The 18,321-nt window shown below is 46.8% G+C and overlaps 1 protein-coding gene across 1 annotated transcript; it reads left to right on the forward strand.

Moving 5' to 3' along the window:
• Positions 1-1,297: 1,297 nt before the first annotated feature.
• On the forward strand, positions 1,298-16,792 carry LOC120712665 (protein DETOXIFICATION 27-like). The gene is made up of 9 exons (XM_039998507.1): positions 1,298-1,995; positions 4,395-4,936; positions 5,025-5,094; positions 15,013-15,029; positions 15,133-15,189; positions 15,300-15,538; positions 15,653-15,771; positions 15,884-15,970; positions 16,079-16,792. The coding sequence occupies exons 1-9, from the start codon at positions 1,756-1,758 to the stop codon at positions 16,124-16,126; spliced, it is 1,419 nt and encodes a 472-aa protein (XP_039854441.1). The 5' UTR covers positions 1,298-1,755; the 3' UTR covers positions 16,127-16,792.
• The last annotated feature ends 1,529 nt before the right edge of the window (positions 16,793-18,321 follow it).

Genomic DNA, 18,321 nt, shown 5'->3' on the forward strand with positions numbered 1-18,321 from the left:
GGTATTAATTAAGACACGGAACAATTAACAAATTTTTGTGGGTAGAAGTATATTACGAAAGCGGTATAGAATACGAAATAAGCTAGGCAAAATTAGATAATCAACGGTTTCAATTTATTTCATTAGATTTGGATTGTGATATATAGTACGTAGTCGACAATCATTTGTTTCAAATATTATAATATCATTCGAATATTTGAACAGTGTTATCAAATTTTAAGTGGTTGGAGAAAATAAGAATTGTTTATTGAGCGACATCCAAGTGTTGAAAAATATTAGATACCAAGAAAAAGGTAATAACGAGAAGTACCAATTTGGTGGGACCGGTACCTATTTTAATTTAAATATTTTAATCAGTACAAGATAAATCGGTAAATTCGTTTATATTTTTTCTAATCCACTAATCCAGAAAAAGACTGCCCGAGCGGTAGTGGAGGCTTGACGCTCTGGTGTAGGAGAGCGGCAGAAGAGGATGGCGACGAAGCTGCAGCTCTCCGTCGATCGGCCCAATCGTCACCACAGCAGCCTCCAACGGCGCCGCTGACATGGTCGCGGTCGTCGGCGGCGAGAAGGGCGCCGAGGCGTGCGCTGGGCCACGAGAACGCGCGGCGTGAGCGCTGCTGGGACCACGCCGCGGCGCGCCCGCGGCCGCAGATTACGTGCCACGCGGGCCGGCAGCGGTCGCTCGTCGCCACGTCCGCGGCAGCCTCGCGCGCGGTGGCCTGCGACTCCACGAGGGAAGGAGTAGGAGCAGCCACATCTAGCACCATACATGCATGGACATGGTATAAGCAAAATGGATTGAGTCTGTGTTCGTAGCTTGGTAGGCCTTGTCGATCGTGTCGTCTGGCGATTAAGACAACGACGATGATGTTCAGAACTTCGTGCAGCCGAGCACCCTGTTGGTTTTTAGGGTGCTCAAATTTGTTACTTTGGTTTGGTTTAAAGTTACTGCCCCACAGTCTTCCATAAGTTATTCCTAGTTTCTTGTGAGGGTGGTTCTTTTAGAGAAAAGGTTTCCGCCATTTTATTCCAAAGGAGATAAAACGTACGGTCTTTTTTAGGCGTTACAATTCAGCATATTGTAGACGTACCTGCCAAACAGTTCCAAAGAGGCACACACAGTACGAGCTACATCATATCGCTCCCCACAGTTCAAAGGTGCTTGATGAAGACGCCTCCAGGTCAATCGTCGAAGAAGGCACCCGGCTTGATGTCGTCGGTGAAGTCGAATCTGGACTCCTCCCCTCCAGTCTTGGTGGCTCGCTCGCCTTGGACTCCAGCTAGCGTCGTCACCATTTGTTCTAGCGTCACCCGATCTTGTTCTTTGCAGAGCAGGCTCCATCTCCTCAGCATTCCAGCTGCCCTCAGCAGCACCACCCGCACATCCGAACACACACAGTTCCCTGAGAACAAAGTGCATTTCTCAGTTTCCACAAACTCCACAGGATAGCTGCAGAACACACATTAAGAATAGCATGTCTTTTCTGACTAATCCACCATTTATTAGCCACTGATTCAAAATCCGACCACAAACTGGGCATATTTTTGGTTCTCCGGCAGATGGCCCCAAACAGAGTGGTTGTATGGCTTTTTTCGCTCGCGGGTGCACGCTACGCTACGCGCCGAATCTGTGCCCATCTCTCCAACCCTTTATATATACACACATCTAGCTAGCGGAAGTGCAGAATCAACCACACCACTGGCAACCAAGCAAACCCGTGAGAGGGGAGCGTTCGCGTATCGCGGTGTCTGATGGAGGCGCCGGCGGCGGGGGCGCCGCTGCTGCAGCCGCGCGGCGGCGAGGTGACGGCGGAGTGGTGGGCGGAGTCGAAGAAGCTGTGGCGCATCGTGGGGCCGGCCATCTTCCAGCGGATCGCGCTGTACGGGATCAACGTCGTCTCGCAAGCCTTCATCGGCCACCTCGGCGACCTCGAGCTCGCCGCCTTCTCCATCGCCGCCACCGTCGTCGCCGGCTTCAACTTCGGATTCCTGGTACGCCGCTAGCTACTTCATTTTTGCGCCGACAGCACGCTCAAAGAACTTTGCCATGCACACTTATTAGACGTGAGAGTGTCTTAGCGCAGTTCCAACACTTTTAAGTAGAATGATGATGTCTATTGCATTAGCTGCAGTAGTGGTACTTAGAACTTTCAGATGATGTCGCTTTATACTATAAACGAGAGAGAGAGAGAGAGAGAGAGAGAGAGAGAGAGAGAGAGAGAGAGAGAGAGAGAGAGAGAGAGTTTCATACGGTGAATCGTTAAGGAGAAAACTAAATAGCACAAAAAGATATTGGAGGGTAAGAGAGGGAAATAATTGATTAGGCCATTGATAGATGTGGTATATATTATGGGAACAATAGTTTTTAGAGTGTACATGGTATGATGTAGCATGGAAAACTACTTGATGGTCTTTGGGTTAGGATTAATCATTGCCACTAGATATAGATAGATGTGCATGGGATCGACATGGATTGTAAGATTGGATCTGGATCAATCTTGTCTGCCTCTATTTTATACGGATGATTGCTGCCTACGAATAGACAGCAAGCCATAAACAACTTTTACGTGTGCTTCAGTTCAGAAAACGAATCCATACACTGGTCGTGCCAAATTAGTCAGACGGCGCATGCATCTCGTCATTTTTCTAAGCGAGACTAGAGAACGACGACGAAGTGCCGTGTCGTACTGTCGTGGCCCTGTTATCTCGTGTCGTCAGTGCTCTCGGTCGATCGCTGTCGTGCCCATCTAAAGTTTTTGGTCGTTACTCCGTGCCTTTGTCATGCATGGGTGTGGCCGTGGGCTGTGGGTGTCTGATTGCTTGTTTCGTGGTGCCTTGGCTGCTACTGCTACACCTGGGGTGCGTCCGCAGCAGGCGAGCGGCTGCTAGCTGTACTGTACAATGTGGTCGACATCTCCCCATCTGCAACTGGTCTGCCATGTCGTCATGGCATACGACGTGCATATAGTCCTTTCTGAAATTTTGTTTGTCTATACATTGCTTCGGTCAAAAAGGGAATACATAATTGACATTCTTATGATTTTTTTACGGTGCTGCTAGTGTCTATTTTTTTTTACTTTGCTTCTTCAGCATAATTGCTGAGACGTTTGATCCGGGCGCTAGCATCGGATGCAAGCGCGATCAGATAGTGTCTAAAAAAGTCCTGCTGATCCATTAAAAAAAAGTCCTGCTGAAACATTGCTCCATGTTGCAGGAAACATTTTTGACTTTTTGCTTCTTCAGCATAATTGCAGAGACGTGTCGCATAATGTGTGTGTGTATATATATCCTTCACAAATTAAGTAAGGGATAAAAAAGCATGAAACATATCCATTTGCTAGGTGTAACAAGATGGAATACGGTGTGCAACATAAATTTCAATCAATGTATGAAACATTCTAAAATCGAATATTGCTATAGTCGACAAAAATATACTCGGTTTATATGAATGTTTCATATGTAAAATTAATCTATAACAAAATTCCAATTAAATGATGGATAAAACTAAAAAAAGTCTGGTCGACATGAGTCTTGAAACAATTTTACTCTTTTGATCAATCAGATTTGTGCTACAACATTTTTGTACAGTGTTAGTAAAAATGAATAATGTCGCAAATTGTGCGCAATCGATCCCACTATAATGAACTTTGGGGCTATTGCGTTCTTATCCCCATTTTGATCATGCATTGTGATTTTGCTCTCATTTTCCCAACCTTCGTGATTTTACCTCTATTTTATAAAAATGAAGGGAGAGTTTACCCCTACTCCGTGAACAGAATTTAACTGTGTGAAATGGGCCTGTAGAAGACAAGTTTACCCTTGTATGTTTACCCCTGTTTTTGTAAACACTTTGGGCATATGTTTGGTTGGCTGATTATAGTTATAAAATTGTCTAGTCCGATGATGAAGTTACCACACTTTTGCATATCTCATGAATTTCAAATTGGTCACTGGTCAGGCTGTTGCTCTTCAAAGTTCAAATTATCACCACACACCTCATGAATTTGACACACGCAGTGCTGTCAAAGCATACCAATTTCAGATTTCATACGAGACAAAACAAACAAGTCCTCTCAGTCAGAAAAGAAAGAAGGAAAAAGAAAATAGAACGCCGTCTTGGAAGTCCGCTGTGAGGGGACCCGGATGGGTTTCCTTATCTTTCCACACTATTATGGTTTTTTTATTTTTTTAATTCATTTATTTGAGATTCGACTAACAGAGTTAAAAAGAAGCGTAAATGGCAGCATCATTTTTATAAAACAGAGATAAAATCACAAAGTTGCGGAAATTAGGGGTAAAATCACAATTAGAATTCAGAGTTGGGGTAAAAACATTAATTTTCCATGAACTTTCACTCAAAAATTCCTGGCCTTGTGATTGATTCGATGTAGCTGGGCATGGCGAGCGCCCTGGAGACGCTGTGCGGGCAAGCCTTCGGCGCCAAGAAGTACCACATGCTGGGCGTGTACCTGCAGCGCTCGTGGATCGCGCTGCTCCTCTTCGCCGTGGCGCTGACGCCGACCTACATCCTCATGGAGGACCTGCTGCTGGCGATCGGGCAGTCCCCCGAGCTGGCGCGCCTCGCCGGCAAGCTCAGCGTCTGGCTGATCCCGCAGCACTTCGCCGTGGCGATGCTGGTCCCGCTCACCCGGTTCCTGCAGAGCCAGCTCAAGAACTGGGTCACCGCGGCCACCGCCGGCGTCACGCTCGCCGTCCACGTCGCCGCGACCTACCTGCTCGTGCAGCGCTTCCAGCTCGGGATCGTCGGGGCGGTCGTCGCCGCGGACCTGTCGTGGTGGCTCGTCGTGCTGGGTCAGCTCCTGTACGTCGTCGGCGGCGGGTGCCCGCTGTCGTGGAAGGGGTTCTCGACGGAGGCGTTCGCCGACTTCTGGGAGTTCGTTAAGCTCTCCTCGGCCTCCGGAGTGATGCTCTGGTACAGTACATCCGTTTGATAGGAACATTTGATTGTTTTTTTTATTCCGAATCCATGGCATTAACGAATTGCATGCTTGTCTCTGCAGCTTGGAGAACTGGTACTACAGAGTGTTGATATTGCTGACAGGGTACCTGAAGAACGCTGAAATCGCTGTCGACGCTGTAACACCCGGATACTCCGGCCATTGGCCCGGATACTCCGGGTATGGAGTTTCTACTTCCATAATTTGGACATCTGGACCCCACAATCAATTAAATGGAAACTATCACTCTCTCTCGCTCTCTCTCCCTCACTCTCACTCTCTCCCGTTACTTCTCTCCCCCTCACCTCCCTCACTAGCTCTCCCTCTCCCCTAAGCTCTAGATTCCGAAATCTTCCATTTCCACCTGATTCCAAGGCCAAGGGAGCTTCATTCGGCGTGGGGGAATCATCTTCTACAAGTATTCCACCTTGGGGCGACATCGTTTTCGAGTTCTTGCAAGAGGGACTAGTTCAAGGTACTAAAAAGCTAGGGCTCGCCGATTTGGTTGTTTTAGGATGTTCTAGGTAATTTCCTTTGGTCAATCATCTCTATATGCATCCTTCAACTAGGATTCAAGAGGGTTTCAAATTTGGTGGGGTGGTTTTGCCGCAAGATCAAGATTTCAGTTTTTGGGGGCGAAAATGCTGTCAAGCCCGGAGACTCCGGGTATAAGCCCGGAAACTCCGGGTTTTGAAAACTCCGGGCGAAACTCCGGGTATAGGCCCGGATACTCCGGGTTTGGGACACTCCGGGCGAAACTCCGGGTATAGGCCCGGAAACTCCGGATTTCGGAATCCGGATACTCCGGGTATGAATCCGGATATTCCGGGTTTTAATAGAACTGTTGGGTGTAGAATTGGATAAATTTGGGGTAAATTTGTAGTGTTTCTACTTGGGCATTTCAAGGAATTGTTGTTGCATATCGTATTTGCATACATTCTCATATCATTGCATACGTGTAGACGCTGCCGCCGAGGGAGCCGTATACGCAGTGGTTGCGGAGCCACGGGAGCCGCAGGGGTCAGCCCCGCAGGAGGAGGTTCGCGGGGAGTCGGCCCAAGGCCCCACTCACCCCAGTGTTGAGCAGCAGACGCAAGGCAAGCCCCGGTGCACGCCCTTTTATTTTTGAATTATCACACCTATGATTATATTTATACTATTACCTGTGCATTAGGTTTAGGATTTGTTTGAAACCCTAGATGCATGATCCCTAGGTTTCCTCGGGTTATACTAGTATGTAGAAGACGATAGGTATGCTACGCTTAATAGAATTCGGTAGAAGTCGAGTGATTTGGGTCACTCGCGAGATGTAGGGTATTTAGTAATTCTGAATATATGGATTATGGAGTTAGGTAAGAAAGGAAGAGTAATCGGAGACCGGACGGGGGAAAGGTTAGCCCCGCCTGTGTCGGTTAAGGACCGTTCGTTGCCTGGCCCTGTGATCGAGTTTGAATTGTACTAACCACATGCCGGGAGTAGGAGGTAGTCGAAACCGGTAAGCCTAGTACTGCTTCGCTTCGAAAGTACAGAACTGCATCACCACCCCGTAGGGCGAGTCGAGTAGTCGCGGAGAAACGGGATGTATATGTTTACTTTTGGTGGTCTCACGTTGAGCTCGACTGACTATATGAAGGTGGGGTGGTTCTGTAGTTCGAGGCGGGGAGGGGAATGGTTGGCGTGTATAGTCCGACGGGGCAAATACGTGCCGTGTTGGTTAGGTCCACCTTGCAAGGTTAAATCGGATCGATCCGCCGTACGTCGCATCTCGGATATGAGCACCTTGATCACAGCACCACATCGTAGTAATGTTATATGGAATTAAAGTAATGTTGGAGATATCTATCATGAATTAATACCTCATGTTGTTATGATTGCTTAGCAGGTGCAAATATTAGTTAACGATTGTTACACATAGAATTTGGGCTAAAAGTGGAAAAATAAGGACTCACTTTCAGAAGCTTTTTATGCAAAAATAACCACCAGCCAGAAAGCTTTGCATGTCTAGATATGTGGGCTAAGTTATACCCACTGGTCGGGTAAGTCTTGCTGAGTATTAGTATACTCAGGGTTTGTTGCCACAATTATTATTTCAGGACACTCGGACGTCGATTTCTGCCCCTGCTGCGTTAAATTCATCCGCAGAGATGCAGAGGGGTGGGAAGTGGTGGAGAGAGACCCGTAGGCTAGGGCTTGGTCGAGTTGTACACTTGGGGCTGAGTGTGCAGCCGTTCTGTTTTGCGCGGACCGGTCTGACCGGTCTTGATAGATCGGAACTGGTGAAAATTAGAGTAGTGGTAGGATCTTTTATATTTGAGCTTCAGTCGTATCTATTGTAAAGTTAAGTTTGTAAATTATTTATGTATTTGTACTCGGTTTGTAAAACTAAATGTTTCATGTCAGGATCGCTCTTCTATTTTTAAGTAATGTGTCGTGCTTGTACCATCTGTGCCCACCTTCGCGTGGGACTACCGGTGTTGTTTCGATCGGGCCGTGGGTTGAGAAAGGATCGCCAAATTAAGCCGTTAAGCTAATGCGCCCGATGTGTTCAAATGACGGCCATTATGCTTAATTAGAGTTTTAATTTGGCGGTTCCGTCACAGCTGGTATCAGAGCCGAAACGCACTGGGGGTGGTATGAGCATGACTAGTTTTGGGTTTTTTTTACAACTTAAAATTATAACTTCGACTTAAGGCAAAATGTTATTTAGTAGTGTGGGTGGGGATTAATCGTAATAGCCCTATATAGCTAATGTGTAGCTAGATTGTTGGGTTTGGGCTGAGAGGTTACCGTAGGACGATCGTGCATTGTGCATCATGCCATTCATTGATTTAAAAGGATTCTTGCAATCAGTGGGTGGGAACAATGTGAAACATCATGAGTATAACCGGATACTCCGGACATGAATCCGGATAGTCCGGGTGGGTTTATCCGGAGACTCCGGACATGGGTCCGGATAGTCCGGGTGTGGTGTCCGGACATTCCGGATTATAGCCCGGATAATCCGGATTTGGCTCTGCAAAATTTCCGGCCTTTTGGTTTAATTCATGCTTTCTGCATTCTTCCATGGTGGATTATCTTATAATCAAGATTTTGTGCCTAAATCAAGCGTGGTTGGATGCAGAATGGCAGCACCCCCGAACCCTCCTGATTTGGCTCAGGCCATTGCGGCCATGCTCACCGGACGAGACGAGCAGACGGCACTTCTCCGGGAGATTGTTGAACAAGGTAGAGCGCAGCGACACGAGCAGCACCATCAGCCCGCTGTCCCTGGATATGAGCAGTTTCTGAGCACTCAACCCCCGCTCTTCCATAAAGCGGACGAGCCATTGGAGGCGGATAGTTGGCTCCGGACCATCGAGTCCAAGTTCACCCTGCACCCCTACAATGACAACGACAAGGCAGGATTTGCAGCTCAGCAACTCCGGGGTCCCGCACGCACATGGTGGGATAACCATGTGGCTATGTTCCCTGCAGGTACTCGATTCACCTGGGCGGAGTTCAGGGACGCCTTTAGAGCACATCACATCCCAGCAGGGGTCATCCGCAGGAAGCTCACCGAGTTCTTGGCCCTGAAACAGGGTAACAACAGTGTCCTGCAATATTCCCAGGTTTTCAACGCCCTATCACAGTATGCCGGGTATCATGTAGACACCGATGAGAAGAAGCAGGCCTGTTTCAGGCAGGGGCTCAGTAGCAAGCTCCAGGATCGCTTGGCAATGGTCAAGTTTGACACCTTCAGTGAGCTAGTCAATGGGGCTATCATTCAGGAGGACGCCCATCTAGCTCACAAGGCGGAGAAGAAGAGAAAGGCACCGGCAGTGGGTTCTTCGAGCAGTGCTCCTCAGAGGTTCCGCCTGGTGCAGTCGGGCCCACAGCGAGCCCCTTTTCAGCACCAGCCACAGCAGCAGTGGAGTTACCGGCCACCTCAGTACACACAGCCTCAGGGGACAGTCAGACCTTCTGTTCCTCAGCAGAATGAGCAGAAGGTATGGGTGCAGCAGCCGGGGATGCGCCCCAATGTTTTCCCATGCTATAATTGTGGGCAGCCTGGTCATTTTGCACGGAATTGCCCAATGCCACCCAAGCAAGGTCAGCAATCGAGTCAGCAGAACCAGAAGCAGCAATTGGCCCATTTCAAACCTGGGCGTGTGCACTACACCACCCTCGATGGCATTCCAGAGGGAGCTCCAGTGATGGCGGGTACGTTTTCCATAAACGATCAACCCGTTACGGTATTATTTGATTCTGGGGCATCTCACACCTTTATTAGCAAGGAGTGTGCTACTAGACTTGGATTGGAAATAGGAAATATGTCCATTCCATACAATATCCATTCGCCTGGGGGGCAATTAATAACCAATCAAACGGTTAAACAAGTACCTTTGCAATTCCAAGGAAAATTTTTTGACACTCATCTGATTATGCTGCCGACTCAGAAAGTGGACATTATCCTTGGAATGAATTGGATGAAATTTCATGGGATTTTACTAGATACGTCATCATATGTGGTGTACGTAAACTCTCCTCTTCATGGTTCCATGACACTATCCCTGATGAACCATAAGTCAATGACTCCTATTGTGCACCACACCGAGGGCAAGAGCCTAGCCGATATACCAGTGGTGTGTGAATACCCGGATGTTTTTCCGGATGATTTGCCTGGCATGCCACCGGATCGAAACGTGGAGTTTGCCATTGAGTTACAACCGGGCACGGCACCCATCTCTAGAAGACCCTATCGTATGCCACCCAATGAGCTAGCCGAGCTAAAGAAACAATTGCAGGAGTTGCTTGATAAGGGGTATATCCGTCCTAGCACTTCACCTTGGGGTTGTCCTGCACTTTTTGTGAAAAAGAAAGATGAAAGCCTCAGGTTATGTGTGGACTATAGACTTCTGAATGCCGTCACAATCAAAAATAAATATCCTCTTCCCCGGATTGATATTCTGTTTGATCAGCTATTCGGGGCCAAAGTATTTTCCAAGATTGATCTCCGCTCTGGCTATTATCAGATAAAGATTAGAGCTGAGGATATTCCCAAGACGGCTTTTTCCACCAGATATGGACTTTTTGAATATCTGGTCATGTCTTTCGGGCTAACGAATGCCCCTGCTCATTTCATGTATCTCATGAACTCGGTGTTCATGCCCGAGCTAGATAAGTTTGTCGTGATTTTCATTGACGACATCTTGATATTTTCCAAGAATGAAGAAGAGCATGCAGAGCATCTCCGTATTGTGCTTCAGCGCCTGCGGGAGCACAAGCTGTATGCCAAATTCAGCAAATGTGATTTCTGGCTCAAGGAAGTCCAGTTCTTGGGTCACATCATCTCAGACAAGGGGATTTCAGTTGATCCTATCAAGATTCAGGATGTCCTGAATTGGAAGACTCCAGAGTCTGTTCCAGAGATCCGGAGTTTCCTTGGGCTAGCAGGCTATTATCGCCGGTTTGTACCAGAGTTTTCTAAGATTGCTAGACCCATGACTGAGTTACTTAAGAAAGGGGTGAGATTCATTTGGGACGACAAATGCGAGCAGGCCTTCCAGACTTTGAGAAAGCTTCTGACGACTGCCCCTGTCCTCGCTCAGCCAGATATTACCCGGCCTTTTGATGTGTATTGTGATGCATCAGGTACGGGCCTAGGCTGCGTCCTTATGCAGGATCAGCGTGTGATTGCTTATGCCTCCAGAGCCCTCAAGCGGCATGAAGAGAATTATGCCACACATGATCTGGAATTAGCAGCAGTGGTGCATGCATTGAAGATCTGGCGCCATTATCTTCTGGGCAATCCAGTGCACATATACTCAGACCACAAGAGTTTGAAGTATATTTTTACCCAGAGTGAGCTCAATTTGCGCCAGAGGCGGTGGTTAGAGCTGATAAAGGATTATGATTTGGAGATTCATTATCACCCGGGTAAGGCGAATGTCGTTGCGGATGCACTGAGTCGCAAGGCTAGTTGCAGTTGCACCTCAGCCTCGATGGTGCATGAAACCTTGTGCCAAGAAATGGAAAAATTAAATCTGGCCATTGTATCCGAAGGTACACTTACTAACATTACCCTCACACCTACCCTCCGAGATCAGATTGTGGAGGCTCAAAATATGATGCGGGAATGCATAAGATCAAACAACGGCTCACTGAGAATGATCCTCGGGTTCAATGCTTCCAGCAAGATAGTGAGGGGGTTCTTTGGTTTCAAGAACGGTTAGTAGTGCCTAAAAATTTTGAGCTTCGGAAACAAATTCTGGATGAGGCTCATCTTTCCCGATATTCTATTCACCCGGGCAGTAATAAAATGTATCAAGATCTAAAACAGCGATTCTGGTGGACGAGGATGAAGCGGGAAATTGCAAAATATATATCTGAGTGTGATATTTGCAAAAGGGTGAAGGCGAGTCATTTGAGGACAGCTGGTCCCTTGCAGCCCCTGAATATACCCTCGTGGAAGTGGGAAGATATTAGTATGGATTTCATTGTTGGGCTTCCCAAGACCTCAAAGGGGTATGACTCTATTTGGGTGATTGTGGACCGTCTCACGAAGTCAGCCCATTTCCTTCCAGTGAAGACCATTTATAGGGCACAACACTATGCTGAGTTGTATATCAGTCGGATCCTTAGTTTGCATGGGGTACCCCGGACTATTATTTCTGATCGTGGTGCCCAGTTTGTTGCACGCTTCTGGGAGCAGTTCCACTTGGCTCTGGGTACTCAGCTCATTCGTAGTTCAGCTTATCACCCTCAGACGGACGGCCAGACGGAGAGGATCAATCAAATTCTTGAGGATATGCTGCGAGCCTGTGTACTCTCTTACAGTAAAAAGTGGGATGAATGTCTGCCGCTTGCAGAATTTTCTTACAACAACAGCTACCAAGAGAGTATCCAAATGGCTCCTTTCGAGGCATTATATGGGCGGAGGTGTAGAACGCCATTAAATTGGTCGGAAGCTGGGGAGAGAAATTTCTTTGGGCCAGATATAGTTAATGAAGCTGAAGATCAAGTCCAGCTCATCCAGAAAAATTTGAAAGCGGCTCAATCCCGCCAAAAGAGTTACGCGGACAAAAAGCGGCAAGCTATCTCATTTCAAGTGGGGGATCATGTCTATTTGCGGGTATCTCCAATGAGGGGGGTCCAGCGGTTCGGGGTCAAAGGAAAACTTGCACCTCGCTATGTTGGGCCTTTTCCTATTGTTGAGCAATGTGGGCCGGTAGCGTATCGCCTGGAACTTCCCGCCCACTTATCCGCGGTCCATAATATATTCCATGTCTCGCAGCTCAGAAAATGCCTCCGTGTTCCCATCAAGATTGTGGATATAGATGAGTTACAATTGGAGCCCGATCTTGTGTACCCCGAGCACCCGGTGAAAATTGTTGATTTCAAAACCCGAGTTACTCGAAATCAAACCAGCAAATTCTATAAGGTGCAGTGGAGTAATCACTCCGAGCGGGAAGCAACTTGGGAGACGGAGGAATTTGTTCGGACTAAATGTCCAGAATTGCTACAAGTTTATCAAGGTACTCGTCAAATCCTAACTTTCCATTTAGCGCATTGATTAAATCTCGGGACGAGATTTCTTTTAGGGGGAAGGATTGTAACACCCGGATACTCCGGCCATTGGCCCGGATACTCCGGGTATGGAGTTTCTACTTCCATAATTTGGACATCTGGACCCCACAATCAATTAAATGGAAACTATCACTCTCTCTCGCTCTCTCTCCCTCACTCTCACTCTCTCCCGTTACTTCTCTCCCCCTCACCTCCCTCACTAGCTCTCCCTCTCCCCTAAGCTCTAGATTCCGAAATCTTCCATTTCCACCTGATTCCAAGGCCAAGGGAGCTTCATTCGGCGTGGGGGAATCATCTTCTACAAGTATTCCACCTTGGGGCGACATCGTTTTCGAGTTCTTGCAAGAGGGACTAGTTCAAGGTACTAAAAAGCTAGGGCTCGCCGATTTGGTTGTTTTAGGATGTTCTAGGTAATTTCCTTTGGTCAATCATCTCTATATGCATCCTTCAACTAGGATTCAAGAGGGTTTCAAATTTGGTGGGGTGGTTTTGCCGCAAGATCAAGATTTCAGTTTTTGGGGGCGAAAATGCTGTCAAGCCCGGAGACTCCGGGTATAAGCCCGGAAACTCCGGGTTTTGAAAACTCCGGGCGAAACTCCGGGTATAGGCCCGGATACTCCGGGTTTGGGACACTCCGGGCGAAACTCCGGGTATAGGCCCGGAAACTCCGGATTTCGGAATCCGGATACTCCGGGTATGAATCCGGATATTCCGGGTTTTAATAGAACTGTTGGGTGTAGAATTGGATAAATTTGGGGTAAATTTGTAGTGTTTCTACTTGGGCATTTCAAGGAATTGTTGTTGCATATCGTATTTGCATACATTCTCATATCATTGCATACGTGTAGACGCTGCCGCCGAGGGAGCCGTATACGCAGTGGTTGCGGAGCCACGGGAGCCGCAGGGGTCAGCCCCGCAGGAGGAGGTTCGCGGGGAGTCGGCCCAAGGCCCCACTCACCCCAGTGTTGAGCAGCAGACGCAAGGCAAGCCCCGGTGCACGCCCTTTTATTTTTGAATTATCACACCTATGATTATATTTATACTATTACCTGTGCATTAGGTTTAGGATTTGTTTGAAACCCTAGATGCATGATCCCTAGGTTTCCTCGGGTTATACTAGTATGTAGAAGACGATAGGTATGCTACGCTTAATAGAATTCGGTAGAAGTCGAGTGATTTGGGTCACTCGCGAGATGTAGGGTATTTAGTAATTCTGAATATATGGATTATGGAGTTAGGTAAGAAAGGAAGAGTAATCGGAGACCGGACGGGGGAAAGGTTAGCCCCGCCTGTGTCGGTTAAGGACCGTTCGTTGCCTGGCCCTGTGATCGAGTTTGAATTGTACTAACCACATGCCGGGAGTAGGAGGTAGTCGAAACCGGTAAGCCTAGTACTGCTTCGCTTCGAAAGTACAGAACTGCATCACCACCCCGTAGGGCGAGTCGAGTAGTCGCGGAGAAACGGGATGTATATGTTTACTTTTGGTGGTCTCACGTTGAGCTCGACTGACTATATGAAGGTGGGGTGGTTCTGTAGTTCGAGGCGGGGAGGGGAATGGTTGGCGTGTATAGTCCGACGGGGCAAATACGTGCCGTGTTGGTTAGGTCCACCTTGCAAGGTTAAATCGGATCGATCCGCCGTACGTCGCATCTCGGATATGAGCACCTTGATCACAGCACCACATCGTAGTAATGTTATATGGAATTAAAGTAATGTTGGAGATATCTATCATGAATTAATACCTCATGTTGTTATGATTGCTTAGCAGGTGCAAATATTAGTTAACGATTGTTACACATAGAATTTGGGCTAAAAGTGGAAAAATAAGGACTCACTTTCAGAAGCTTTTTATGCAAAAATAACCACCAGCCAGAAAGCTTTGCATGTCTAGATATGTGGGCTAAGTTATACCCACTGGTCGGGTAAGTCTTGCTGAGTATTAGTATACTCAGGGTTTGTTGCCACAATTATTATTTCAGGACACTCGGACGTCGATTTCTGCCCCTGCTGCGTTAAATTCATCCGCAGAGATGCAGAGGGGTGGGAAGTGGTGGAGAGAGACCCGTAGGCTAGGGCTTGGTCGAGTTGTACACTTGGGGCTGAGTGTGCAGCCGTTCTGTTTTGCGCGGACCGGTCTGACCGGTCTTGATAGATCGGAACTGGTGAAAATTAGAGTAGTGGTAGGATCTTTTATATTTGAGCTTCAGTCGTATCTATTGTAAAGTTAAGTTTGTAAATTATTTATGTATTTGTACTCGGTTTGTAAAACTAAATGTTTCATGTCAGGATCGCTCTTCTATTTTTAAGTAATGTGTCGTGCTTGTACCATCTGTGCCCACCTTCGCGTGGGACTACCGGTGTTGTTTCGATCGGGCCGTGGGTTGAGAAAGGATCGCCAAATTAAGCCGTTAAGCTAATGCGCCCGATGTGTTCAAATGACGGCCATTATGCTTAATTAGAGTTTTAATTTGGCGGTTCCGTCACAGACGCACTCTCCATATGGTAACTGCTGGCACTTCAACTTTCCATTTCGATCCAAATTAGCTAGTATCCATGTAAATCTAACTGGAAAGATTGGTTTGGTTCTTCTTCCAACTGCGTGCAGCCTGACGATTAACGGATGGGAGATGATGATCCCATTAGGCTTCCTGGCTGCAACAGGGTATGTGTCTGAACTCTGAAGTTCTGAAGTCTGAACTCACACGTCTCAGCAGACAAACCAGCTGAGCTGATCAGTCGGCGCTAACCAGCACCTTTCTGCGAATGGCACAGCGTGCGGGTGGCGAACGAGCTCGGCGCCGGGAGCGGCAAGGGCGCGCGCTTCGCCATCGTCGTCTCCATCACGACCTCCGTGCTGATCGGCCTCTTCTTCTGGTGCGTGATCCTCTACTTCAACGACCGGATCGCGCTCCTCTTCACGTCCAGCGAGGTCGTGCTCGCCGCCGTGCACGACCTCTCCGTGCTGCTCGCCTTCACCATCCTCCTCAACAGCGTGCAGCCCGTCCTGTCAGGCAAGCCCCTGATCGAGCCTGAACTACCAGATGGCACTTGTTCAATGCGGCGCCATGGCCAAACATGGGTGACACTACACTAACCTGGGCTCTGCGGTGGAACTGCTGCTGCAGGGGTGGCTGTCGGTTCAGGATGGCAAGCGTTGGTTGCCTACGTGAACATCGGAAGCTACTACTTGGTCGGAGTCCCCCTCGGCGTCGTGCTCGGTTGGCCGTTGCGTTTTGGAGTTGGGGTAATGCTTAAATTTGCACGGCATACTGAAGGCTGCAGGACGAACTTGTGCAGATTAGTCTTGGATCGAGCAAGTTTGAACTTAGATTGACGATCTGTGGCTAAAATTGCAGGGAATCTGGTCTGGGTTGATTGGCGGAACCGCCGTTCAGACGCTGGTACTGGCCTATCTCACTGCCAGATGCGATTGGGATGAAGAGGTATCTATTAATTTTTTTTTCTCTTTGATAACAAGTTGTTCCTTGGAGATTTGAAGTTGCTATCACAGATTTACAGTAATTGTTTTCTTCTCTGTTGTGCCTTTGCAGGCAAAGAAAGCAAGTACACGAATGCGAGTATGGGCCAGCTCAAAATGAAGCCGCGGTTTCTTACAGCGAACATTGGAGCTCAACAAAAGGATTATCAGTTGTAGACAAAAATGTGGAAGGATTCAAGGAACAACGGCTATGAGCTCCAGTAGTCTTCAACTACATTTGGAGTCTGACAGCCAGTTTCATCTATCAGGAGTTCAGGACTGCCAGCAAGACATCAGAGCCAAAAAAAAGTACCATATTAGGGGGTTGTTTGGTTTCAGAGACTAAACTTTAGTCCGTGTCACATCAAAGAGAATCTTATTATTTAAAAATATTAAATAAATGTCAATTATAAAACTAACTATAGAACCCTGGAGCTAAACTGCGAGACGAATCTAATGAGATACATTAATCCATAATTAGCGAATGATTATTGTAATATCACTATACCAAATTATGGATTAATTATGCTCATTAGATTCGTCTCGCGAATTAGCACTCAACTATAAAAAAAATATAAACAGAATTTATTTGATACTCCAAAATAGTAAGATTCCTTTTGATGTGACAGGACTAAGAAAAAGTCATGGGAACCAAACAAAACCTAGATTCTTTTAGCCTTGTAGAATGCAGTTTGCGCTAATGTTTAAAAATCCAAGTGCCGAGCGCACTGTAAGGAAAACTTGCACAACAATCATTGGAGCATCTCTAAGAGTACCCATTCTTGTTTTTTTTGGAAAACATAAAAAAATAAACTCTCTAATAGTTTCTCATCCTAATTCCCTATATCCTAACAATTGGCAAATTGGATTATCTTGTGCGTAAAAATACACACACCTCCGTCGCTCCCCATCGCCCCTCCCTTGCGGCTTTTTTTTTCCTAGTACCGTCTTCTCCCCTCCCTCCCCCCCGCCATTCTTCCTTCGTGCCATGGATCCAGTCTATTCTTTTGGTTTTCCCACGTTCTAGAGTTTATGTGGCCGCCGCCGCCGCCATTGGCCTACCGCCATGGACTTCGCCCGCTACCACTTCTTCCTGCACCGATTCCAGCTATCATGATGCGTCACCAGCACAAGTAAGAGATAAAACAGAATTCTCTCGTCGTTCTCTTTCTTTTCCCCCAAATTTCAAACCCTCTCGTGCCCTAAATTACTGGTAATCTGACTTGCAAGAAAGCTTCTGTCTGCCAGCCATGTCCGCCAGCCATGAAAGTTTCTCGTGGAATTATCCTTGTGGGGCCACAACTTCTCATTTTTGGAAGAAAAAATAGGAAACTATTGGAGATGGACTCTTTTTTTGTTTTCCCATACGTATTTAGAGAGTTGGCAAACAACAAGTTTTGAGGAGAAAATATTAGGAACTCTTGGAGATGCTCTTACCATGACATCCCCTAATTAAGCATTGTAGTAATTGTCTGTTTATATCCAAGGGCTAGTTTTTAGTAAGCTAAAAATTAGCTCTAGATGATCCAAACAGGGTACTAAAGATGGACTAAAATTAGCCAACTCTCTAACTAATGTTCAGTCCATTAGCCCTCCAAACCCAGCTAGGGCTCATTCTTTCAAAGATGCTCATAGGTATAGGATTGTGTAGCGAAAGGACCTATAGTCTATTGGTTACAAAAGCCTCGGTAGCACCTGAGGTCCTGGGTTCGACACTCCATGAGAACAAATATTCTTTGATTTAACGGCGTTGTGCATTCAGTGGTACACAACGTTCCCATCGAGGTCGAGGATTTGCCGGCTCAGCCTTCGAAAATGCTCGTAGGAGTAAGGTTTGTGTACGTGTGTTTATAGGGGTGTGAATGTGCGTGCATTGTGAGTATCTGAGTTGTACTGTGTAATCTAAAAAAATATAGAATTGTGTATGTGTATTAATACCGATAAGTATACGTGCCATGTTTCAAAAAAAGAAAGCTAATTGTAAGGGAACATAAAGAATATTCATTTATCTAAAATACCATAGGAGGAATAGATTGTGTGGCTATGACATGTAGCATGTGTGCCTCTCCATATCCAAAGATGTTGTTTGGAAGGGTTTCTCCCAAAACAGATTCACCGGTTAAGTCAAAACCAGTAAAAAAATTGAGTTCATCCAGCTTCTAGTTTATTTTTTTTACTTGTTGACAAAACAACTTTAAATATTACAGTACCTCGATGGCTCGATTCCAGTTACACATCTACACCGTCTCTCAAAACGAACACACGCACAGAGACCCTACTTTCAAATTTTTCTGAATTTGTCAAATGTATATGTCA

Source organism: Panicum virgatum, chromosome 6K (assembly GCF_016808335.1).
Source record: "Panicum virgatum strain AP13 chromosome 6K, P.virgatum_v5, whole genome shotgun sequence".
NCBI classification, from domain to species: Eukaryota; Viridiplantae; Streptophyta; class Magnoliopsida; order Poales; family Poaceae; genus Panicum; species Panicum virgatum.

What these genes read in the sequence shown, in the direction of transcription:
- LOC120712665 (XM_039998507.1), top strand. Translation starts at nt 1,756, where the DNA reads ATGGAGGCGCCGGCGGCGGGGGCGCCGCTGCTGCAGCCGCGCGGCGGC. An exon ending in GCCTCCGGAGTGATGCTCTG is followed by an intron (nt 4,937 to 5,024) that starts GTACAGTACATC and finishes TTGTCTCTGCAG; the next exon opens with CTTGGAGAACTGGTACTACA. An exon ending in CGTGCAGCCCGTCCTGTCAG is followed by an intron (nt 15,539 to 15,652) that starts GCAAGCCCCTGA and finishes CTGCTGCTGCAG; the next exon opens with GGGTGGCTGTCGGTTCAGGA.